This window comes from Tauraco erythrolophus, chromosome 13 (assembly GCF_009769465.1).
Source record: "Tauraco erythrolophus isolate bTauEry1 chromosome 13, bTauEry1.pri, whole genome shotgun sequence".
NCBI classification, from domain to species: Eukaryota; Metazoa; Chordata; class Aves; order Musophagiformes; family Musophagidae; genus Tauraco; species Tauraco erythrolophus.
The window spans coordinates 11,804,309-11,821,849 of NC_141477.1; the positions used below are offsets into that span (position 1 = coordinate 11,804,309).

General features: G+C 44.1%; 1 protein-coding gene across 2 annotated transcripts in view; it reads right to left on the minus strand.

Annotated features, from left to right (window-relative positions):
* Positions 1–2,746: 2,746 nt before the first annotated feature.
* The window catches only part of DNAAF6 (dynein axonemal assembly factor 6), a 36,795-nt gene continuing 22,000 nt past the window's right edge, over positions 2,747–17,541 (minus strand). Inside the window, exons 1-7 of one of the 2 annotated variants that reach the window (XM_086619810.1) lie at positions 16,989–17,075; positions 15,284–15,347; positions 14,084–14,189; positions 13,478–13,485; positions 8,039–8,127; positions 7,370–7,455; positions 2,747–2,891 (exon numbers count right to left, since the gene is read on the minus strand). In XM_086619810.1, the coding sequence (XP_086475936.1) occupies positions 2,747–2,891; positions 7,370–7,455; positions 8,039–8,127; positions 13,478–13,485; positions 14,084–14,189; positions 15,284–15,347; positions 16,989–17,075 (585 nt within the window). Of the gene's footprint in view, positions 2,892–7,369; positions 7,456–8,038; positions 8,128–13,477; positions 13,486–14,083; positions 14,190–15,283; positions 15,348–16,988; positions 17,076–17,541 lie in introns of those variants that run through there. The other variant, XM_086619811.1, reaches the window with a different exon arrangement.

The window sequence follows — 17,541 nt, forward strand, 5'->3', positions numbered from 1 at the left end:
AACTGGGCTCATAATTTTGATTAATTAAGATGCCTGTAGGTGTTGGAGTGGTACTTAGGCAACAGCTTTGATGTTCAGAGGCAAAGGGGTTTTGTATCCCCTTCAAAAGAATTTCTGCCAGTGCTAGTTTAGCAAAGCAAAACTGCCTTCAAGCCCTTTCAAAAAAGTTAACTCTGTTGTAGCTGGCAGTAGCCCCAGATTTCTGGGAAGCTTGGAAGCCTGCATGTCCTTCTGAGCAGTTTCCTTTTGGGATGATCTATGGAAAAAAACAACCCAAACTTTTGCCTAGGGCAGCATTCTTACTTTCTTCCTTTATAGGAAGAAAATAAGAATGTGAGATCTCTAAGCGGTGATGGTACATTCAGGCAACAGACTCAGTCAGAACAGCAAATTGCCCACCACCTGACTAGTGTTTCTGCTCTACTGAAAACAGAAGTAGAGCTTGCTCTTCTGAGCAGTAGAAAATATGAAGCCTGGCTTCCTATGAGTTTGTCCCCTGTGTTCATACACCCTAACACGGTGATTTCAGCTTCCTCCTGCCAGCATATCTCCCTCTCCCTGCAATATCTTCCCTGTCCTGCTATGTCACCAACTTGCCAGCTTCCCCTGCAGCCTGGAGTATGGGTGTACAGAGTGACTGGCCAGCAGGTACAAGAAATCACACTAGAACTTTCCCCTTAGGCAGTACAAATTTGTATTTCCCTTTTCTATTCAGCAGCCAGCTTTCTTATAAAATATACTTACCTCAGATTTTGGCTCTTGAATGCAGATAAAATGCTCTCAGGTTAAAAATATTTGGGGAGAAAATAGGACATGGATACCAGTGTGTCATATGCTCATTTCTATAGGAAACTAAAACAACTGAGAGAGGCACAATGAGCCAAACTCAATGTTATTTTTAGTACCAAACATTGACATTAAAATAAGCAGAACTTGATGATTTAAGGCTTGGTAAATTACTACCGACAACAACAAAGACAAGATTACCTTGTGGATAGAGTACTGGAATAGGACTCAGAAGAGCAGAGTTACACTCTGTTTTGCCATGGATTTATTGAATGAATTTGGGCAAATGTTATCTTCACATGTGTATAAATACAGATCAATCTTCCACTTTTCTTGTAATCTGTATAAGAAATGCAAAAATGAAGCAGCATATTGTCTAGGGACCACAAAGACAACCTTTTTCCACGAAACGGCCTTACTGTAAGTTCTTGGCAACAACAGGCAGTACAAACTGAGTCAGGAGGAATGATCTCAGCCTTTTCATACATCTGCGTTGTTCTCCTCCACCACAGCTTTGTAGAATAGGAATGAGAGACATTCCAATGCAATTTATGGAAACTTAAGCAAATACAAATTGGCCCTTAGTGTTATCAGCATATTAGATAGTTTGTGATGGATCATAACTGAGGTATCTGCTTTCCAGTGCATTAACACTAAATAAAAGGTTGGGTAGTATTATTCTGACCCAAGCAATGGGTCTGCTTTTAAGGGAAGTGGTTGAAATGTCCAGACACCAGCTTAATTTGTCCTAGAGTTAAAATGCAGTATATTACACACATACTGTGAATTCTGAAAATTCCTGACAAAACAAAAAAATATACCTGGAAACTCACTGTCAGTGTCTTTAATCCATCAAGGAGAATTCATCTTCTCATTACAGCCAGCCACAAATTTAGCTGCATGGGTACTGTCTGCAACCTAGCTGGTCAATTATTTTCTTCTACTTCTTCACCAGAAGAATGCAGGACTCAAGGCATTTTGGTTTTAAAGTGCTTACAAGCTTTTAGTTAAGTATACCTGAAGTCCAGCAACATACAAGGCCCTGCTTGCCCTTTCCACTTCGATCATTGAGCAAACATCTTTGTTTCTTGCATGATTAACAACGTTAAATGAATATATTTGCCCACCAGCTAGTAAGAGAAACATCTTGGTTACCCATATCTGTAGCTCTAGATTGGACCTGAAGGCCAAAGAGAAGTTTTTGCCACATTTCAGCCCTTTAAGTGATGATGTGTTACACAAAGTTCTTCTTATCTCACTTTTAGGAAGTCTCTAGGGACATAATACAGAAAAGGCAGAGTGAAAGGCAACTGGAACTGTTCATTAGAACACATTCTTTTATTAATAAAGAAAAATCTGTAAAATAGGTGGAGGGACAGCAGATGAATAGATGATACCAAACCATGCATTGTCAAAAATTGTTCAAAAGAGCTGAGCTGATCAACAATCCAACTGTAGTTGGTTACCTTGTTCTGCCAGTGTATGGGAGCCTTAGATGTGGATATGGATCCCTGAAGAGCTTTGATCTTCTCGTCAAGAAGTAGCTAAGAGGAGATCCTGAACTGGCCTCAGTCCCATCATTGGAGGCCAAGCAAGAACATTGCCACTTGCAAGTCTTGCCACAGTAACTAAACACCAGACTCATTATCAGAGCCTCATTGTGCTAGTTACCAGCCATAACCACAGGAAGACTCTCTGGCTTACAGAATTGTAATCTCCTATTTCCTGATTCTCAGAGCCTGTATCAGACTGAAGGAAGCAGAATGTTAACCTGAGTAGCACAAGGGCTGGACAGCCTCAGCTTATAGAACCTGTGGGTGCTATGTTCATTCAGTTTTTCTAGGGGTATTCCTCCTGGACTGTTCAAGGGAAACAATCTACAATTCATGACCAGTTAGGTTTCAAGAAGACTTCAAACTAAGGGATTACTTTTTGAAAACTTTCTCTATTTCTCTATCCATCAGATAAAATTTATGAAATCAAACTCCCTTGATACTCTCAAAGTGACTTCCAAGGTCTCCTCTTCAGAGAGAAAACGAGCTTTACCGTTCTTGCTGTCTACAGGATAGGGGAGGTGCAGCAGCAGCTTCCTGTAAAAGAGGACACAGTGAATTTCAATGTATCAGACCGAGTGAGCAATTGAGACAGCATTGCAAGTTACTCTTGCAATTCGCCAATCAGTACAACAAAGAATGTTCTTTCAGTATATCTCACTCTCATGACACATTGTGGGGTTCCTGCAATACCTGCTGCACAGCTGCACAGGCCCTGAAACATTTCCAACAGTATTCATTTCTTTTGGCTGTGGCTATGACAACGGTTTCCAGCCATGAATTGTGATGTCTATCTGCTGCTCTTGCTTTGGCACAGTGCTGCATTTTAAATGCAGAGAAAGGAGGAGCTGCATTGACGATGATATCCTGGTGGTAATAATCTGAATAACCTCTAAAGCCTGAACAAGTCTTCAGGAGTTTGTCTTCTCTAGTAAAAAGAAATCAGTGGTGCAGCTTGATTAGAGATTCTGGCCAGTCCAGTTGCAAAGGATATGTCTACAAAAAGCACAAAGTTTAGGCATGAGAAAAGCACAGTTCAGGTATGAGAGTGGACTTACAGTTATGTAGTTGCTGGCATTTTAACCTACATTGAAGAGTAATTCAGTGATCCGCTACCTGGGGCTCAGGCACATAATACACAAAGAAAGGATGGATCTTGGACTCACAAACTATCCCCAGTCCCTCGCTATGTTAGACATACAGCTTTTCCTGAATGGCTGACAAGCCCTCCAGTTTATCTCCTCACGAGGATGTCTCAGTCTGGACCCATTCAACTCTTCTCACTGATGACGGTACAAACTTACTTGCTCATGCAGAGTCTGGACTCTTTCCTCTCTTATTCCAGGTTTATATACTAATAATACGAATGATGGGCCAGTCTTGGACCTCCACTCTATTGACAGTGCAAACAGAATCAAGGACACTTTAGAATCAAGAAATCTGCCCAGCCAAACTCTATAAAGCCCAACAAGAAAACACAGTAGCATAGGTGGGGGCTACTGTAAACTGGGTGTAAGTCATGCTGATTCTTTTTCAGACCTTTTAAGCTGTCTTGTAGGAGCCATCGCTGAAAGAGGCACAGTCAAAACACCCTTGCACCACACTTACTGACGGCAGCCATTTGCTATAATTTGGAGAAGTCATTAAAATCAGTTTGGTTTAGAATGAGTCTCAGGACTAAAGAGTTGGAAACAGTTCCTTTTAGCCCTCCTACACATCTGTGAGAGTACAGTGTTTTTCAGTACGTAGAACTTGAAATCTTGTTTGTTTCTTCCATGCTGAGAAGACTTGCACTTGTATTTGTGAGAACTGGCTCAGGCTGTACCCAAGCAACCATTAGATTTACGGCAAACTTTTTATTTGCCAGGCTTGTGACTAGAGACAGCTGGATACTAAGAAGGTAATGGCAGATCTGAGTCACCAAAAAGATAGGATTACAAAAGAAAAACAATGCTGAGATTTTCCTACATTTGCAGTATTGCATTAAGCTACCTCTTATACTACAAGTAAAGTTATTGCAAGTTATTAGCTGAATAATTATTCCTCCTGATTTTCCAGTTTCAGAGCTAGCACTCTGCTGTGGTTTGGCTCAGCTGGCAGCTAAGCCACCATGGAGCCGCTCACTCACCCACCACTGGTGGGGTGCAGAGGAGAAAAACGTAACAAAGGGCCTGAGGGTCAAGATAAGAACAAGGAGGGATCACCCACCAACCACTGCCCTGGGCAAAACAGACTCAGCTTGGGGACAAATCAAGTTAATTTGTTACCAGTTACTTCAGAGAGGATGACCAGAGATGAAGTCAGATCTCAAAAACACCTTCCCCACCCCTCCCTTCTTCCCAGCTCCACCTCCTCTCCCAGCAGCGCAGGGGAACCGGGAATGGGGGCTGCAGGCCAGTTCATCACACGTTGTTCCTGATGCTCCTTTCTTAAAGGGGGAGGACTCCTCGCACTCTTTCCCTGCTCCAACATGACATCCCTCCTCACAGAAGACAGTCCTCCAAGAAGTTCTACAACGTGAGTCCTTCCTGCAGGATGCAATCCTTACTCATCAGATTGCTCCAGTGTGAGCTTTTCCCACAGAGTCACAGCTTCTTAGGAAGCAGCTATCCACTCTGGCATGGAGTCCCTTCTCATAGACTGCAGATGCATCTCTGCTTCACTGTCAGTCTCCAGCAGCGTAGGAATCCTTCCCATGGGAGACTGTCCTCTATGAACTCCTTTGGGCACAGGCATCTCTGCTTCACCATGGGGTTTCCCATGGGCTGCAGGTGGATCTCTGCTCCACTGTTTCTTTCATGAGCTGCAGGGCCACAGCCTGCCGTCTCACCATGGGCTGCAGGGGAATCTTGACTCTGGCACCTCCTCCCACTCCATCTTCATTGACCTGGTGCCTGCGTAGCCATTTCTCTCAGATCTCAGTCCTCTCTCCTCTGCAGCTGCAACAGGCCCATTCGGCCTGACGAACCTTGGCAGTCCCAGCAGGACGAATTCCGCCCAGCGTGTGCGCCAGGAGCGGGGCCCTTGGGAGCTCTCCCAGTCACGCCACCACAGCCATCACCGGTCGCGTGGCAACAGTCCAGCTCAGGCAGCCACCGGCGGAGGCAGGGCCAGCTACCCCACCTTCCCCTCTGTTCACTGCAGGTCTTGCATGGCACAGGTTTCTTTGTCCCCTTCTTCAATGTGTTTATTCACAGAGGTGCTGATTGACTCAGCCCTTGCCAAAGGCAGGTCCAACCTGGCCACAGACTGGTCCGACCTTTTTTGGAGCTGAGGAAGCTTCTCCCATCTCCTTACAGGCACTATCCCTGCAGACCCTACCCTGCTATCAAAACCCCATCACACAAACCCAGCACACACTTCCAAACTTTCTTCCACTTCCGTTGCATCTTTGGGTTAAATCCAAGCAGAGGGTAACTGACTCGAGCTGGTTTTGTCTGTGAGAAAGGTGGCTTTTCTGTAGTTAGTCCACTAGGGACAGCAGAAATTATTTGGGCCTTAATCCATGGCTTGCACCTTGAATTTATTTGCAGGAAGCTATTCACATATGGATCTTCCCACATACCACTCAATGCAGTAAGTCAGCCCAGAGAGGAGAGCATTTTTCTTACAAAAGCACTCTGATGTGAAGGACCTAAAACAAAACAGACATGGGAATTTTCTGGAAATCTCAGGTAAGGCAGTTGCACACTCAGGGAAATAGGGAAGAAGACTAAGAAATCTGAGAGCAATCAGGCAGCTGCTGAGCTTTGTAGGTTTGAAATGGCTCTATAAAAAAAGAAATCAAAAGAAATCTCTTTCAACTTCTGAAAATGTATCTGCACGTTGTAGTAGTCATTTTCTAGCCCAAACGGAATTCGTTGCTTAGCGTTAGTAGCAAGACTTGCTGGAGCCTTAGGCTGCAAGCTGTGAACTTTCACCTTGATGTGCTGAACTCCTGTTGAACTGTTACTCAGCTACACAAAGAAGGCCCTGAAACCGGTGTAAACCAGAAAGATGAGGGAGCCACATCCATCAGCAGAAAGTGCAACCATCAAGATAAGAAAAGGAATGGTCTGCCTGGAGACAGAAAAAGAATCCAATGAGAAACAGGAAGACCCCAGACCCAAACTACTGGACTGATGGATGGCAAGAGAGGAGGGGAACTTAGATTGCAAGGGTATTTCTTTGTTTGGGGTATTTTCTTTGTTTGCCTCTTCAGAGGCACCCAGCTCGAGCTGTTCCTCACCGCTGTACCACCCAGTAAATTCATCTGGAGTATATCGTGCTGCTGACTCTGCTTTGGGGAAAACCTAGGAATCAGCCTACAAGTGTGTGCGTGGATGTGCGAAAGGGAGATGAACGGGACTTTGATTTTGCCTTAGTAACTTTGATTACATGTTGAACTGATACTAATGAAACTGTCCTATCCAATCCTTTAGAGAAGACATAAACTGTTGACCAAGTCTGAGATCAAGTTTGGACCTAGCTGCACCTAGACTCCTCCCTGAGAAGGAGTTTAGAAAGCAAGGGTACTTTGAACCTCATGGCTCATGGGAGAGGCCTCCTCACTCACTGTGTCTCTTCCATCAGATATAAACAGTTGTCCAGCAGTCAAAGTCTTTGGTGGGGTATGTGTGTGTGTGTGTCCCAGACTCCTTACTGAATGACTGGGCTACAAATCTTCCTTAACAACACATTTTCACTATCTTCAGTTATAGTGAAAGATAGTGAAACGCCCACGACGTCCTTCAAGACCACAGGCAGGTTTTTTTGCCAGACATTTTGGGCCCTTGAAGCTTTGCTTTTTAAGTAACCAAAATCTGTCTTAAAGCCATTTTTGCTAGAACAGTATCATAGATTCAAAGCTAGCACTCTGTACAACCTACAGATGAACTATGATTGTTTTGTCTGTATCTATTCTCATGTGCAATTAATAATCCAATCTTCGTCTTAGCTTTGCTTTACACACAGCATTCAGCTGAAGGCTTGGTTAAAGCTCCTTTCAAACAAGATATTAACTGTACTTCTATCAATTGTGTTTCACTTACTTTTTGGGAGTTCGAAGGTCGAGAACCTTGTCCAGGATATCTAATGCGATGTCTGAGTGCTTTGTCTCTGGCAGCTTGATTTTAATCTGAAATGATGGGCAGAGGTAAAGCTGTGACTAGATATGTAGACCTACAAGCCATAAAAGATCTCATCTTTGTGAATATTTTGAAGCTAGTGTCAAAGAGCAACATTCTGAGTAGGTAATTTGTATCTGAGAAAATATGACAGTGATAATTATTGCTTTCAATAGCTTAGTGATGTGCATTGATATCCTATTTTCTTCAAAATCCTGAGCTGATAATGTACTTGACAGGTAATCTACATCCAGCAAAACCCCTGGCTTTGTGTATTCCACGGACAGCTTGCTTCTACTAAAAAAATTGCACAGCAGTTCTCCTTCCCTTTTTATTTCCCTCAAGTCTGCACGTGGCATATGCATTTGCACAGATTCTCTTGAGTACGCTAGGTCCTTGAGGAGATACACGAGTTCCTCCAGTTAGCAAGTGTAAATATCTGCAAATGCTTGACGAACTACAAGAAAATCCTACAGGATGCCAACAGCAGCAATACAGCTTGGTGTTTGCATTCTGTCCCTCAAGAAGACAACAAGATTGAAAAGGGCAGAAAAAGAGCACAAAGAAGGACTGGGATATACAGGTTCAGCTCACCACCATATCTTCACAGCAGGCTGTGGAGGGGTCTTTCCTGCTCATCCCCAAGAAGACATCCTCTGTTCCCACACACTGCTTGAATAAATCTGATACCTGAGAAAGAAAAGCCATTGCTTAATCATACTGGAGAAAGGGCAGGAGTCTAAAAGAGATGGTATTTCTCAGAGGACCATAAATATCCTCATCACATTGTCTCTTCTCCTTTTCAGTCTCCCTTCAAGGCTTCAACCCGTCTGCACTGGATTTCTGTTCAGAGCCATGACTGAGTTAGCTAGAAGACAGGTGAAGACCATTCACTCCACCTTCCACGGCACTCTCTTCGCTGCCTCTGCTTCACTAACCAGCCTTTGCAGGATCAGAAAATGCATCCTAAGTGAATATGACACTTAACTACTCAAGCACCACAAACAGATTTTGGGAAACTGATTTTAAAAGGATGCTGTCACAATTACATGTTCTATTCTGTCACCCAACACATTCTTGCAGTCTGAGCATAACACTCTTTTGTCAAATTTTAATTTTTTGCATTTGGCCAACATTTATTTCCTAACCCTCCACATCTACAAATGTAGAATCATGTACTCCCTTGCTCTTGATACTTAACGAATGAGGAAACAAAAACTAAAGATTGTATTTAGAACATACACTACTCCTACCAAATTGAGCAAAATAAGTGGAGTAAGTCACTTCTCTAAGCTGTTGGAAAGAGCGTAAGGAAAGTCATTTTCACATCTACTGTGTTCAGATGCATATGTAATAATTCCTAAGTCAATGAGAAATCTGTCTAACAGCTCTGGATGCACCTCTCTAGCCATCTGTTTTCCATTTGGGCCATTTTCCTTGATTCAATTCGATGAACTATTACAAGACTTATACTCTATTTTTCTGTGGGTTTGATTTGAGCTGATGTTCGCAGCCACGTGGGGGCATGGCAGAGCAAACGAGTGCTCCCCTCACCAGCACCACAGGGCACTGGCTGCAGTGCTGGGAAAGTGCTCCCACCTGGTGTGCTGCTTGGGTGAGAGCAGGCATACTCCTACCCGTGTTTAGACAGTATTATTGGGTTAGGTCAGGATTTAATTTGGCTTTTTCTTCCAGCACACAGATGCTAACTCCTGCATTCCAAACATGCCTGTATTGGGAAATCTGCTGCAGCTCCTGTGGCATCGGAATTCTGACTTTATAGAATGTGTGTGAAAATAGCAATCCAATTTCCTCTAAGTTTTCCTAGAAAGGAGACCCATTTTTTAATCCTCTGTCATTCATTCCTGAAGAAATTGTTTTATCAGTTAATAACGATTCCGTTCTTTGCTGGGAACTGTACGTCTAAAGAAACAGTTAATCCTCAGTTCACCTTCAAACAAGGAAAAAAAGCAATGACTGTGAGAAATTGCAGGTTTTTAAAAGGTTAACGTACCTCCTGTTTCCATGGGGTTCTCAGCAAGGAGATTTCCTGTTACTGTGTGCACTTGGGCGGTACGGTGGAAAAACAATGCAAGTTTGAAGTAAGCCCTTGCCAGCTGGGTAGGCCTGAGAAGGAAGCATGCCTTAACATTGTTTTTGGGGGGGGGGGGGGGAAATATGAACCTCCGCCACTCCCACACCAGAACTAGGACAACTGTGCTGTAGGTGATGGTATCAGTTTTGTTTCCTGAGGAACACCTGCAGCAGCCAGTGATCTTGTCTAGGCATCCCCATACAGATTGGCTACTAACTGGTCTGACTCATTAAGCCATTATGTGCAACTGTGGCACCTCCTTCAAATGGGTGTTAACCAGCACTGCCACAGTTCCGTGAACTGGGTGAACGTGGACGCAGCGTGGTGCTTCTTCCACAAGTGAAAGGAGTGTTTGGACAGAGTCTTGTTCTGACCTTCTGCCTCTTCCTGAGAGACCCAGAAAGTCTTGCATGGTGAATTTTTGAAAAGTGACAAACTGAAATGTGTTGCTTCATTTGTTACTGGAAGATTCTGGGTGTGGCATGCTGTATGGAATAAAAGCTATCCTGGAATATCTATCTCCAAGCCACAGACTGACAGAATGCCATAGCCCATGAATAGCTTCTGATAAGCTTTCGTGGAATGAAATCAGAAATTGCTTTAGCTCGTGCCGAGATTTTTTTTTTTAATATATATTGCGATGCCTGGTGCCCTCTGTTCAGCGAGGGTTTGCTCTGCTCTCCGATGCGGTGCCCTGAAACTGCAGCAAGCTGGCACAGCAGTAAGTGTCACCACCGTGTCCAGAACTCCTTCGCTTCTGCCTGCCAGTCCGTGACTGCCTCAGATGCTTTTTAGACAACCTCTGCCTTGGAGGGTTAGCCGTGCTTTGTGTTGGATTTTCCTCCTTTGTGCACTCTCCAGTCTGAGGGACTGTCAGAATTCAGATGTTTCTCTTTCTTCAGGCTGAACTGCGGAGGGCCTGTGTTTTAGGGTGACTGTAAGATTGATCCCTTGTTTCTCCCGCAGCTGTGTTGCAGAGAAAGGTTTGAAGAGGTGACGAAGGTTTGCGAGAGCCGCCGCAAGAAGCAAGAGCGCAGTTTCCGGATCACGTTTGATTGAAAGACTCAAAGTTTAAAGATTAACCTAAAATCTCCACAGAAAACAGATTGTTGGGGACGTAGGTCTGGAATTATATGTGTTATTTTATTTGCAGGACAAGAAACATTGCTGTTTGTTCCAAAGCCAGCCTTTGCTGTGTCTGACTGGAATTCACCCGCTCGAGTCTGAGAGACTGCGCGAAGTTTGTGCTGAAAGTCTGTGCTCTTGGTCTCTGTTTGTAACTGTGTGCAGACTGGTGAGGTGCACAAACACCGCCCTTGAGGGATTTATGCGGTGTGTGACTCCACGGCTGAGCTCTCCAGTACTTAAATGTAACTTGACAATGTTCAGTTGGGGCTTCTGGTCCTGACTGCTAAAGGAGAAGGCACTACGTGTCATTCATACACCATTCCCTGAGTCGCGCATACGCCACCTGAGACTTCCTGTAGCAGAGTCTCAGGCATCAATAATAAAAAAAATTTACTCAGATTGTACAGCTGTAATAAAGAACAGCTAGAGTTGAGGGTCCCCAGAGAGAGACCCCAGGCAATGAAATCACTGGACAATTTTACACTTGCAACCACTGCACTCGCCCCAGGTGCACTCTTCCAGTTCTGCACATGCTCTTTTGTCTGATGGTGGTTTCTGGTATGGAGTCAGAATTCTAACACCTTACTGGCTTCTTTCTCTGTCTTCAGGCAGGCTCTCAATGTTCTTATCTTGCTGAGCTGCAGCTTCTGCTGACAGTTGTAGCTCCTTATCTTCCATGGAAAACTGGGAAAGTCCTACACTTAGGATAAACAGTGCTTAGCAACAACCTAAAACATCAGTATCTTAACATTTTTCTGATGCTACCTCCAAAGCACAAGACTACCAGCTATTGGTCTATCCCATCTGAAAGCGAATCTAGGAGAAATTCAGTGTTTGTGGCCTAAGGCTTTAGTAAGTCTTGCTACTAATGCTAAGCAATAGATCTGTTGAGCTAGAAAATGAATATGTTTACAGATGTGATTTAATGAAGAGCTGTCCTCAGAAGCAGCTGCAGCAGTCAGAGAGACTCGCATTCTTCATTATTGCTAGCTGGAGTTTGTGTTTAAATTAGATATGCTTCCAGTATTGAAAGTGGGCCTTGTTTTCTGTACTTTTGGCAACGAACTGTATTTGTGCTGGTACCTGTAAGCAGAATTTCTACACAATTAAAAATTATTAGCTGTTTGAGTAGAATTTAGTACTTGTGTGGTGATTTGGCACAGTGTAGCTTGTTTGGTTGCAGGGAAAGAAACACGGTCAACAAGTCTGCAGCAAAGACATTTAATATTACTGCTTTTTGATAAAGGGTGATCAGATGCATGATCCAATGTGTCTTTACTAATAGAAGTGAACGATCACGCGTTTAGCAAAACGTGTCTCAGTGCCGTGTTTAGATCAGGAAATTGAACACCATTGGCATGACTTATGTGCAGAGAAATATAAGAATTCTGGACTACAAACTAGCATACAATGTGCAGTTCATGGGCTCATCAGTCCATCTGCTCCAGCATTTAGCACTCCAGGATATGGCATCAGAACACAATAATCATAAATGCAAAGGCTGCTTTTTGAGTTGACCCTCTACAAACTACAGCTAACATACTGATTCTATCTGTTTCAAGAACATTTTTGTTATTGTTTTCCTATGAGCACGGGAAGAGACTTGGTTTTTGGCTGTCCCTTGACAGACTGAGATTGAATGACAAGATTTAAAAGTTCAAAACTGCCTGCATATAGCATTCCTTCCTGTAGCACTGTCTCTAAAGAGCTTAATTCTCTGAAGTGCAAATATAAGTTGGAGTATTTTATACATCTATGAGTAAGAAAAATGAACGCATCTCAGTTGCAGTGGGAAAAGACAGGTATTTCACACAAATGGCATATCTGAAAGCTAGTAGATCATTTTGCTGGCCTACTTCCCTTCATAATCCCGCTTTATACAAGTATCTCACCCTGCAAGTATGCTAAGAATGGGAAAAAAACAACTCTACATTTCTGTTATGCGATCAACAGGTTTCCAAGGGAGAGGTTAAAATCACTCCTCATGTGTTGCTTTAGATGTAACACCGATATCCTTCCTTTCTTCTTCCACAGCACAAGCTTTTCAAATGGCTGCTTGGCATGGTTTAGCCCAGCCAGCAACTAAGCACCACGCAGCCACTCCCTCCCTCCCTCCTCCCCGCAGCAGGATGGGGAGGAGAAATTTAACAAAAGGCTCAAGGGTCGGGACAAGGTCAGGGAGGGATCACTCACCATTATGGTCACAGGCAAAACAGACCTTGACTTGGGAAACAAAATATCCATTTAGTTTGTTACCAATCAAATCAGAGTAGGATAATGAGAAATAAAACTAAATCTTAAAAACATCTTCCCCCCTACTCCTCCTTTCTTCCCGGGCTCAACTTTGCTCCCCAATTTCTCTACGTCCTTCCCACTGGTGGGGAATGGGGGTTGCAGTCAGTTCATCACACGCTGTTTCTGCTGCTCCTTTCTACTCAGGGGGAGGCGGCCTCATACTCTTTCCCTGCCCCAGTGTGGGGTCGCTCCCACAGAAGACAGTCTTCCATGAACTTCTCCGACGTGAGTCCCTATCACAGGCTGCGGGTTCATCATGAACTGCCCCAGCATGGGTATCTCCTGCAGGGTGCAGTCCTTCAGGAACAGACTGCTCCAGCAGAGACTTCCCACAGAGACATGGCCTTCTTTGGTGTGCAGCCACCTGCTCTGGCGTGGGGTCCTCCAAGGGCTGCAGGTGGATCTCTGCTCCACCATAATATCCATGGGCTGCAGGGGGGCAGCCTGCCATCTCACCACGGGCTGCAGGGGAATCTCAGCTCTGGCACACCTCCTCCCACTCCATCTTCACGGACCTTGGTGTCTGTGTAGTTGTTTCTCTCACATCCCACTCCTTTCTCCTCTCCACCAGGCCAACTGGCCTGACAAATCCTGGTGGCCCCAGCAGGACAAGCTCTGCCCAGCAGGTGCTCCAGGAGCAGGGATCATCAGGCACTCCCCAGGTCTCTTGATTAATGGAACAAAGGCTCTGGGCTGACGCTGCCTGGCTGTGGGGAACCGCTCCCTGGCCCGAGGCCATGCGTGGCCCTGCAAGGCACCCCAGCATGGCACTGCAGCTGCTGCCACCTGGCAAGGGGCAGCAGCCCAGCACAGACAGCTGCCCACGCTCTCTCTGCTGCAGGTTTCCCACTGTGTGGTTTGGTGATTTTTTTCTTCCCTTCTTAAATACGTTATCCCAGAGGCACTATCACAGTCACTGATTGTCTCAGCCTTGGCCAGAGATGGGTCCAACTTGGAGCCAGGGAAGCTCCTGTCAGCTTCTCACAGGAGCCACCCCCTGTACCAAAGCCCTGACACACACCCCCAATACACTGTTTCACTCAAATGCAGCAGATGCTGTTTAACTCGTTATTTCCATTAATGCTGTGTAAAGCCCATGCAGGCAGTCTTAGCTTGCTTACTCTGGCTGTTCTCTAGGGTCCCAGGTATCATCAAACTCAGATCCTTCTGGAACCTCCTCTGTATTCCAAATAGTTTTCCTGTTTTCAGATTTCACTTGAAAAGTACCTGTAAGTGATGAGAACAAAAATCACACTGTCATATTTTGGAATGTCTCTGTTCCCTTAGGTTTGCTGTAAATGTAGATTTTCCAGGCTTTAGAAAATCTTTGTATTAGAAGTATTCTAGTTAATGATTACAGTCTCCTTCACCTCAGTATCTTATGAACGCGAATTTGCAGAGGGAGGACGTTTCCTTTCCCTTAAATCTCCTTTACTCAACCTCTATGTCACGGAAGTCCTCCTTTCAGGCATAAAATATCTAGCACTTCAAAATGGGTAAAGTGTAGAAGTATGAAATATTAATCTCTCTCAAGCCCCCTGACGTGAGATTGTTAAGTGAACAGAGTCATTTACAAAAGGACCTCCTCCTCACATCGAAATCCAGTTCTTCCCATTAATTATTGAGCACAGCCCAGATAAAGTACTGAAGACACATGAAAGTTACAGGCAGAACACTGTGGTTATGCCTGTCCTACACGGATAACAAAAATGGCAAATGCCTCAGTGTTCCTCCAAGTGTTCCTCACCAAGAGCCTGCTGGCTGACCCAGCAGTCGTGCACTACTAGTGGCATATTTTCTAGTAAGCTGGTAAACCTGCAACTTGAAGGTTTTTTATAGCTAGAATCTCTGGTTATTTTTGGAATTCACAGTGTTCCACACAGTTTACTCCATGATGTTCCTTTCAGGTGAATATTCAGAAGCCCATCTCCCTTGTTTGCCCTAAGTGAGCATGAACAACTCGATGAGAGTACTTATATGGAGCTTTTTGCTGCTCAGTTATGATTCTCCTTCAGCCACTGACCAGGCTGTTGCTCGTACCCTGTTATCATCGCCACTTGAGGCTGCTGTGCTCTGGAGTTACCCTTTCTGCTTCTCCTCGTATATCTTGCAGCTTTTCAGGAAAGAAGAATTTCACAGTGTAATTGTAAAAATGTAATGGTATTTTCCATCTCAAAGGTCAGTGACCACTCTCTTATTGAAGCAAACCCCATCATGGTCAACTTCAGATGTTGACTTCAACTTCAGTCAGCAACTATACAGCTGTTATAGTCTGCTAGCATGGGACTGAATTGCTAAAACATACAACCACTCCTCCTTACCAGTGAGCTTGCTCTTTACTGGTCCAATACACCAGGGAGTCATGGCACTAACAGAACAGCATGGCTGCAGAAAAAGGCAAATGGAACTTCAATCAATTTTCATAGAGCCCAGCTCAGTAACCGTGTCAATAATATAATGTTATCTGAGGTCAAGCAAATCCCTGCTAGAATCCAAAAAATATTATCCCACGATTTGTGACCAGACCACTGAACATTCTCTCTTCACTCTCACCCAGCAGGAAGTGACCTTGACACACTGGGTTTAAGCAGGACTCCCAGAAGCACAGTATTACAGCCAGATGTGCTTTCTGAGTATTAGTTTCCATGGCATTTTGGCAAAATTGCCGTCTTTTTCCTGCCATGAAAATTTTGCAGGAAACGAGTGTGCTACAAGAAAACCCCATCATAGGATTTGGATTCCTTTGACAGTAGAGATCATACGAGGCAACACCATTTTCCTCTAATATGAATCAATTTAGTGCTAATAGGCCAATGTGAGGCATTTCTTTATATATGAAGATTCCTTGGTTTGATAAAAGTGCCTCATGTGCACAGAACATAAAATTGAATCAAAATAAGATTTCAGTTTACCAGATTGACTCAGACTTAATTGGCATTCCCTGTGGCAATTCTTCCATTTCTGTCTATGAAGTGTCATCATTTTATTAGTAAGATGTAAACAATTGTTTGCAAATCAGGATGTTTACTGCAAAGATATACAGCAATAATGCTAGTTTTAAAGGCAGGCATTAAACAGCTGAAGGGTAGTTAGAGTGTGAAGGACCACATCTACCACCTACTGAAAGGAAATTCAGGGGATATAAACCCCTTTTATCCCCAACCATTACTACTATTGTTACTACTAGCACACAGCTGCTGGGTCAGCCAGATGGCTCTTTGTGAGAAGTGACTTGGAGGAACTCTGAGGCATTTTGCCATTTTTGTTATCCATGTCATACATGACTTGTTAAAAATCCTAAGAGACTTGGCAAAGTTTTAGTCTTCACAGAGGCTTTCTACATTGTGATTGTTGGCACCTGTGGCCCTCCTGGGTCATTTCTCCCCAGCACCATGCATGCCCAGATAAAAGCAGCAGTTGCGTATTGCAGGAGCAACATACGTTTTCCAAAAGCTGTGATTTTTCATCCTAGTCCTGAGATTAATGATACAGAAAAATAGAAAGATATTTATCTTATTAATCATTCACCTTAGAATGATTACTCACCTCTCCTTATTCTACAATCACCAACATATCAATTGTACTTCAGTGATCAACTGTCTTCTACAGTTCTTCAATGGCTGCCGCACAGAATTAGTACACTCTGTCGCCACTGGATATTTTAGTCTGTTCTCAGAAGTTGAGCAGGCAACCTTTTTCCATTCATATAAAGTATTTAGATGAATTGCCTTAATCTCTGGTAGACTTCAGGGAAAGCAAAGGGAAGTCTAAGCTCTTAAGCCTCTTTCAATACATGTCTCATGTCCTTCAGGCTGAAAAAATAAATCTCCCTCCCATTTTGTGGTCACGATCTCTCCTTGTTTTCCTGGGGCATTCTTTCTCTCTCCTCAAGAGCTTGTTAAACTTCTAAGGTTTTCATTCGCTTTTACTCACTTCGGGAAAAGACAGATTTGCTTCTCCTCAGTTAACAAGGTTAGGCTATAGTACAACACCTAAAGCAGCAGCATTTCTTAAGGAAAGACTCACCACATGTTCATCATCATCCTCTTCTTGATCCTCCCGTAGCAGTTTGGCAAGGAGCTGCAGAGAAGAGCCTGAGGAACGCTTGTCCATATCAATACGCACTGCTCACCTACTGCAGAAAAAAACAAGTGCCAGATGAAGGAAAGAACAAAAAGTGTTCTTTACCGTCATAAAGCACAATTTTCCTGCTGTGTGTTCTGAAGGAAAAAAGTTTAGCCAAACTCTAACGTGTGATATCAACAACTATAGAATGGAACATAATCAACCCTCTCTCTTTGCGCTCAGATTATAGACTCTTTTGCTCCAAGCATTAGTTGCAATCACAGCTCAAGCTCGCAGTAACTCTTATATCTGGCAGACCCCATGTCAACATGGGGTAACACAGCCAGGGAGAGGGCAACATGATGCCTTTGCTCAGGCCTGGCACTGAGGGCTTAGGTCCGAGATCTTGTCGCAGGTTCCCTGCCCACCCGCTCGCTGCGGGCGGGCTGAGAACAGCCCCAGCTCCAGGCTCAAGCTGGGGGCGAACGGAAACACAGTGTCAGGGAGAGCCTCC